This window comes from Fragaria vesca, linkage group LG6 (assembly GCF_000184155.1).
Source record: "Fragaria vesca subsp. vesca linkage group LG6, FraVesHawaii_1.0, whole genome shotgun sequence".
NCBI classification, from domain to species: Eukaryota; Viridiplantae; Streptophyta; class Magnoliopsida; order Rosales; family Rosaceae; genus Fragaria; species Fragaria vesca.
In genome coordinates this window covers 16,078,758-16,086,444 of record NC_020496.1, presented here as the reverse complement: position 1 = coordinate 16,086,444, position 7,687 = coordinate 16,078,758, and the positions used below count along the sequence as shown (strand labels likewise).

The 7,687-nt window shown below is 38.3% G+C and overlaps 1 protein-coding gene across 1 annotated transcript in view; it reads left to right on the top strand.

Annotated features, from left to right (window-relative positions):
- The first annotated feature begins 5,019 nt into the window (after nucleotides 1–5,019).
- The window catches only part of LOC101311979 (T-complex protein 1 subunit theta-like), a 7,333-nt gene continuing 4,665 nt past the window's right edge, over nucleotides 5,020–7,687 (top strand). Inside the window, exons 1-5 of the mRNA XM_004303149.1 lie at nucleotides 5,020–5,255; nucleotides 5,353–5,615; nucleotides 5,702–5,848; nucleotides 5,995–6,156; nucleotides 6,479–6,556. Coding sequence (XP_004303197.1) covers nucleotides 5,120–5,255; nucleotides 5,353–5,615; nucleotides 5,702–5,848; nucleotides 5,995–6,156; nucleotides 6,479–6,556 — 786 coding nt within the window. The 5' untranslated portion in view covers nucleotides 5,020–5,119. The remainder of the gene's footprint in view (nucleotides 5,256–5,352; nucleotides 5,616–5,701; nucleotides 5,849–5,994; nucleotides 6,157–6,478; nucleotides 6,557–7,687) is intronic.

The window sequence follows — 7,687 nt, the reverse complement described above, 5'->3', positions numbered from 1 at the left end:
ACTACTACTACTACTACTACTACTACTACTACTACTACTACTACTACTACTACTACTACTACTACTACTACTACTACTACTACTACTCTCTCTCTCTACTCTCTACTCTACTCTCTCTCTCTCTCTCTCTCTCTCTCTCTCTCTCTCTCTCTCTCTCTCTCTCTCTCTCTCTCTCACAAATCCTTCGTCAGCGACCTCATCCTCACCTCCACTATCTCCGGCGACCTCTTCCGTCCTCGGCTCTCTCAAAGAAGCACGACAGAGAGTCCTCGCCTCCACCATCTCTCTCTAACTCTCACTTATAGATTCTTCGCCGGCGGTCTCATCCGCGCCTCCACCATCTCTGGTGACCTCATCCTCGCCTCCGCTTATTGCCTCGGCCTCCTTCTTGCCTGTCATTGCAACACTACGAGTCTGAAGAGCAGCGTCAAATCCAGATCTGGTCATTCTTTGACGTCGTCTGCACGCCGTCGCTTGGAAACGTAGATGCGAGCCGAGCTCGCCGAGCTCCATCATGCACCACTACGGTCTCCGATTAGAGGTGGTCGTCCTAGCTTAACCGCACATCGTCTTCACCTCCGCCTTTGGTTTCGGACTCCTACGTCAAGAGCTGGTGTTGTGTAATGGAGATTGTTTTCTCAAGGGTAATAAAGTTCTACTGGGGATAATAATGTTCTACTAAGGGTGATAAATTTATTACTGGGGGTAATAAATTTATAACTAGTCCTTTTTTCTGTTTTTTCTTAGGGTTATTATTCTTCTATCGTCTTCGTTTTTTTGTGTTTTAACTAATTACTAGTGGTCAGTAAATAATTACTTAGGGTCAGTAATTGATTACTGAGGGTCATTAATTGATTACTAGGGGTCAGTAACTCGATTATTGAGAAAATTTAGCGATCGGTGACCAAATTCCGGTGATTAACTCAATTACTGGGGGTCAGTAACTGGTTACTAGCTTACGTAGCACGGAAGCGCTGGGAGACCTACGATTCTCGTTTCAGAACCGGAAGCGAAGCGAAAGCTTCAAGGAAGCGCCCGGAAGCGCACTTCCGAAAAAAGTAGAATTTGGAGCGTGCTGGAAGCGTGAGCTTCCGATCTGGAAGTGCGAGCTTCCGACTTCCCTACCTCTGCAAATCAAAAACCCAATTCACACAAATCTCAAGAATCATTAGACACAGTGGCCGCCTGAAAAGCTTCAATGATGGCTCTCATGGCTGTGTCCGTCGTCGTCATCTCTCTCTCACTGTCGTTCGCTCCAGTCTCGTCATTGCCGTTGTTGCTCTTGGGTGGTGCAAATCGATGGGTTGGGTTAGCTGGGTAGTATCGATTTTGTGTGTGGACCGCTGTTTTGGCTGTGAGTTTCAGTTCTAGAGATGGAAGGTTCCTTGTTTGGGAATTTCAGTAGTTTGATTGAATTACGGTTGTTTTGGTGTTTTTGTTGTTTGCTGGGATAGAGTTTGTTCAATTAAGGTGTTTGGATAGAGTTCACAATTGGATTACTGGATATTAGCTTAGATATTGATGCGTTTTAAATCATGATGTACCAACTTGATATATTTAATACTAATTGTTGTTCATGTTTGACAACTTTGTTTACTATTGACTATCATTAGTTATCTATAATATTATCTTATTTACTAACTATCTAAATAATAATTATAGTGATGTTAGTATTTGGAATAAAATTAGGAACGTTAGAAATATGTGGTGATATTTATATATTTTTAATAATGTGGTGATATTTATTTATTAATGTAATACTTGGAGTATTTTACAAATAAATGTATATATATTGATTTTTGTATTTATATATATAGAGAATAATAAAATAAAATAAAATAAAAAACAAACAAACAAACAAATAAATGAGAAGCCTTGGTTAATTGGGATTGAGGGATGATGAAAACGTCTTAGAAATAGACAAAAGAGAGAGGACCAGATATTTCTAGAGGGAGGACGCCACTGACCTCCCTAAACCTCTTTTTCACCGACCTCTCTAACTCTTGTCTCTTTCATCGACATTGGAGATATTTTTAGGGGAGAAGGCTCGAGAGAACGGGGGAAGGGAAAAGAAGCGGTGCTTCACCGACTCTGATATACACGATTGAGACCAATAATTTTCGGGAGAGAGGGCCTCACTTGAAGATAGGGGGAGGAAAATTTCCTTGGTCTCCTCTCATTGACGTGAAGAGGAGTCTGGTTCCTCTTCTTCAAATAGCCAGTGACGGCGAGATTACAAAGATGGGGTGCTTGTCTGGGTTCACCGGGGATTTTCAATTTCGACAGATTCTTGGCGCTTAACCGACTTCAATAGTTTCGTTGTGACGTCCTCGCCATTGACTCCGGCACTGTTTTTGGTTGCTTGGGTTTTACAGTCTCATTTGCAAAGGGTCAGTGTGTTACAATTAATACATAATATATATAATTATTTTATTTCGCCGCTTCCAACAATCTTTTTTTAAAAAACACTTCTACGCTTCCAAACGCTTCTGTGTTTCCGCTTCCGTTTCCATGCAACATAGGTTACCTGAGGGTCGGTAATTGGTTACTAGGTGTCAGTAAATTAGTTATTGGGGATTATTAACTGGTTATTGGGGGTCAGTAACTAGTTACTGGGGAAATTCCGGTGACCAGAGTCTGGCTGTAAGGGAAATTTCGGTGACCGGAGTCCGGAGATCGGGAAAATTTCAGAGACCGGAGTCCGAGGTTCCGGCCAAGTCTTTTCATGTTGAAGAGGTGGGGATAAAATAGTCTTAAAATAATATACTTTGTGAAGACTCTAGTTAAGATTTAGCCATTTGGGCATAAAAAAGTTTACTTTCATTCAAATGGGCTTATAGAAAAGATTGTCATTGGAATAGGCAATGAAAGGTTACAATTAGTATTATTTTTCCTTAATTTAATGAAAAAGGTGTGTTGTGTTTGGAAGAAACAAAATTGAGTTTTTTGGAAGAAAAATAAAACCTTAAAGCCTTCTCTATTTTTTTTACTAGAAAAACGCAGAAAAAGCTCTAATTTGATGTTAAATGCAACTAACGGACAATAGTAGCACAATCATCAAAGATATGGAAATATTTAGACCCCAAGTATTGTACCATGGGGATTAGAAAGCTAAATCCAATTCTCGGTTAAGTCGGCTACTCAGGGCTAGTTTTGTATTGCTTCTGCTGTATTGCTAAAATAATCAGCTGTGACTTAAAATGGTTTTATGTTTGGTAAATATTAGTTCTAAAACTGCTGCAAAACCAAAATATATTAAGTTTTAGTGTTTTCATGACAACTGCTTCTAAAACTAACAATTAAGTTGCTTCTAAAAGCTGATGCTAGTAACCTGTAATTTTTAAAAAAAAAAAAAAAAAAAAAAAAACAGTTTTTCTTTGATTTACCAAACACTATAAAATCTAAAAGTTCGGATAAAAGCTGATTTAAAAAAAGAAAAAGAAAAAAAATGAAGCTATACCAAACGGGGCCTAAGTCGCTAACAATTTCAACAAAGTGATATGCACAATGAAAGTGATAGAGAAAGTTGATTTTGGTTTTGGGAAAGTAAAACTACAATTGCAAGTAAAAATAAAATAATAATAGAGACTAATCAAGAAGTGGAAATTAGGTCACTAGGGTATTCTCCTAGCCAATTCTAATGCATAAATGCGTTTCCAATGGTCATTCAATTCCTAACGACATCAAGAACCGTAACCAAGACTTTTTCACCGCTCATAGGTCATTATATTCTTTAAGAGGTATTCTTAATCCGGATCAAGAGTTGTAGAAACTCAATTGGGACAATCTGGAGTCTTGTTAGGGCTTCTAGATGAACCGAAAGACGAAGAGTCCTAGAATCAAGGTTCCCAAGGTAGCCAAAACGGCAATCGAAATTGGTATTGTAACTAACCATGTTCTAAACAAGTTTCCTAGCCATAAACTAAAGAAGTGATCAAGTCCCCTAATTTGTTCTTGACATGCTCATCTACACATTCAAGAGTTAATCAAGCTCCTAATCATACATCTAAGCCAATCATAATAGAATAGAATATATTGTTGAGCTATAAATCCCACATCGGGAAAATGAGACATTGTTTGTGGTTTATAAGAGTTTGGGCCACTCCACTCATTGCCAATTAGTTTAAGATGTAAACCCTGTACTACTTTATCATGGTTTTATCATGGTATAAGAGCAGGCTACCCACGTCCACGTGTGAATGTGTAACGGTCACATAAACTCCACGTCACCCAAATGTTGTCCACGTGTTAGGCTTGAAAATTCGCCACACGTACGGGAGTGTGTTATGATATAAATCCCACATCGGGAAAATGAGACATTGCTTTTGGTTTATAAGGGTTTGGACCATTCCACCCGTTGTCAATTGATGTTGGATGTGAACCCCATACTACTTTATCACATATGCCCAATACGAAATTGAAATCCATTGAATCAAAACACATCTATTACATTAAATCCATACTAGGCCTCAAACCCTGGTTTCCTAAATAAACTACTCACAACCCATCAACAAATGAACAACAAAACACATCAAATTGAAGAGGTAAAGGTGAAGACCATAAGCTATGTGTTATGCCTCGTCATAAACATAGTTTGTCTTTTTTTTTTTTTCCTATTCTACCTTTTCCTTATTTTTTTGTTTCTAGAATAATATAGCCTATAATCTATTGCCTAATTGATTATAGGCTCACTTTATGTTGAAAAAAGTGAGCGAGAATTGTGTAAGGATGGTACTACCATTCGTAAATTAAATGATCTTACATCTTACTTGTCTTTTGTACTGAAGGCAGTAGATCAATTCATGATGTAACCTCTACTTTTGATGGAATGTTCTTTGAGTAAAAAAAAAAAATTGTTTTATGTGAAAGATTGTGTAACAAATCACAGAAATGAGAGTTAACAGAAAAGATAAATCTGTAAGGAAGGTTAATTTCTTCATTTTAACTTTTTTCTTTTTACTGAGTTGCTTTAATAAAGCGGCGTAGTATAAAACCTCAACCCCCGAGCAGTGTGTGGTTAAAACAGATCAACTTCTTCAGTCACACACAGAGAGGTTTAGGCAGCCATTTCTAGGGTTAGGGTTTTGCTTCGAAAAATCGAGAAGAAGAAGATCTGACAATGTCGCAGTACGGAATACAATCAATGCTGAAGGAGGGGCACAAGCACCTCTCCGGCTTGGACGAAGCCGTCGTCAAGAACATCGAGGCCTGCATCCAACTCTCCACCATCATTCGCACCTCTCTCGGTCCCAACGGTAACACTCTCTCTATCTCTCTAAACCTCACAGTCTTGTAGATCACGGCGAATCGTACTAGTCCTTATTGCTTTCTCTGGTTTCTTTGGCTTCTCAGGCATGAACAAGATGGTAATCAATCACTTGGACAAGCTCTTTGTCACGAACGACGGTGCCACGATTGTGAATGAGCTCGAGGTTCAGCACCCTGCCGCCAAGCTTTTGGTTTTGGCTGGGAAGGCTCAGCAGGAGGAGATTGGCGACGGTGCTAATCTCACCATTTCGTTCGCCGGCGAGCTGCTTTCGCATGCCGGGGAGCTTATCAGGATGGGTTTACATCCTAGTGAGATCATTAGTGGATACACCAAATCGATTAAGAAGGTTTGTTGGTGATGGCTCTGTGACTGGTTTGATTGGTTGGAGTTTTTGTGGATCAATTTTTGATTTGTGTTTTCGGAATGTTTCAGGTGATTGAAATCTTAGACGAACTGGTTGAGGAAGGTTCTGAGACTATGGATGTGCGTAATAAAGAAGAAGTGGTTAAGAGAATGAAGGCACCTGTTGCCAGCAAGCAGTTTGGACAGGAGGATATTTTATCCTCACTTGTTGCCGATGTAAGGATTAACCTGTCTGCCGTTTGTTATTTTTAGTACCAATTGTTCATATGGGAGACATTCATTTGTTTAAAAGAAAGAAAATTGAAGTGCTTGTTACTCTTTTTGGCGGGTTCTAAAGCAGCTTTTTATTTCTTGCTCTGCAGGCATGTATACAAGTATGCCCTAAGAACCCAGCAAACTTTAATGTGGATAATGTACGTGTGGCAAAGTTCTTGGGAGGGGGTTTGCATAACTGTACTGTAGTTCGAGGTATGGCGTTAAAGAGTGATGCTGTTGGCAGCATAAAGAAAATGCAGAAGGCCAAGGTTTGAACTCTTTTGTTTGTGTACAGTTTCATCATTTTGTTTGTTGTTTTGTATGTGAACCATACCATTGAATCAAGTTTTGTATGATTGTCTATCATACTCTTTGGCAGATTTTATCTTTATCTAATTACTATGAGCTTTCCTTTTAGCACTATTTCATTAGTGTTCGCAGTTTTCTATTGATTTTCATTTAGAGGCACTAATGTTTGGTTCCTGTGAGCCTGATAACTATAATTTGTTGGGAATCTTGTACCAAATTGAAACCTGTGGAGTGATAGTTGCAAGAACAATCTCAGATTATTTCTTCTGTTTACCTTTTCAGGTTGCTGTGTTTGCTGGTGGTGTTGATACCTCTGCAACTGAGACCAAAGGAACTGTTCTAATTCATAATGCTGAGCAGGTACTTCTCAAACTGGATTATAGTAATTTCGTAGAGAAGTCTTATGTTGTAAATATTGTGGTTATTCTTTCTGGATTGCTGTTACTTCTATTTGTACCATTTACTTAGTAGCAGTTTCTTAAGTACTTGTTGTTTAAATGGTTAAATTTTGCCTCATATCATGTGATTCATATACAAGCTTTATTTATTGAGAGTTCATGGGCAGAATGCAGCTTTCTGTATTCTTTGACAAACGTTTTTGTTATATTTTAAATGAACCTTGATTGTCATTTGATAGAGAACTGTACAATAGTTTAGATAACATACATTGTATAGAGTTTTAGATTATTGGTTGCATGCCTTGTGGTGCATCAACTTTAACTTTCAAACTCTGAATGTTAACTTTTACTACTCTCAGTTCCTATCCATTTCTCATTTTGGGCAAAGTTTCATAAATGTTCATAAGTTTGTACCTCTTTTATGCAGATTTCTCTGTCTTCAGATCTGTAGCTCTTTTGCTGGTTGTCAGTCAAATGCAGTTTTCTAGTTGTGAACTCTGATTTTATATTTATTTAGCTTATTTTCTTCTTTCAAATCTGTCACCGGAAGAGCAAATAAATTTGAGGCTGTTTGGCAGCAAGTCTTGTTGTGGACCATGACCACAGTTTGTACATTTTAGCTCGACCCTGATAAATTTACTTTAAAATCAGGATGCCCACCTCCCTACCAGATTGATTGCGACCCCTGGTTTAAGATCAAGTCATGGTATGAATAAGGGTATGGTGGAAAAGTGAGCCATATGGTTCGCTCTTATGTGGTTTGGGTTTTTAAGTGGGTCTTAGGTATTTCTGGGTATAGAAAGATTGAAATTATTGTTACATCTGGACCCATAGGATGTGGAGTTTTGTCAGCTCTGTGCAGTTCATCACTTTGTTTGATGATTTTTAACATCAATGGTGATTTGGAACAAATTATATACATGGTGGAAGTTTGTCTATGGATACATCATCCAGTTAACTGTCTTTGAATACATGGGTGGAAGTTAGTCTATGGATACATCATATAGTTAACTGTTTTTGAATATGTAACTACACGTAACTCTGTCATTGGATCCTATATATGTATGTTTGTGTGTGTGTGTAGTTTGATGTA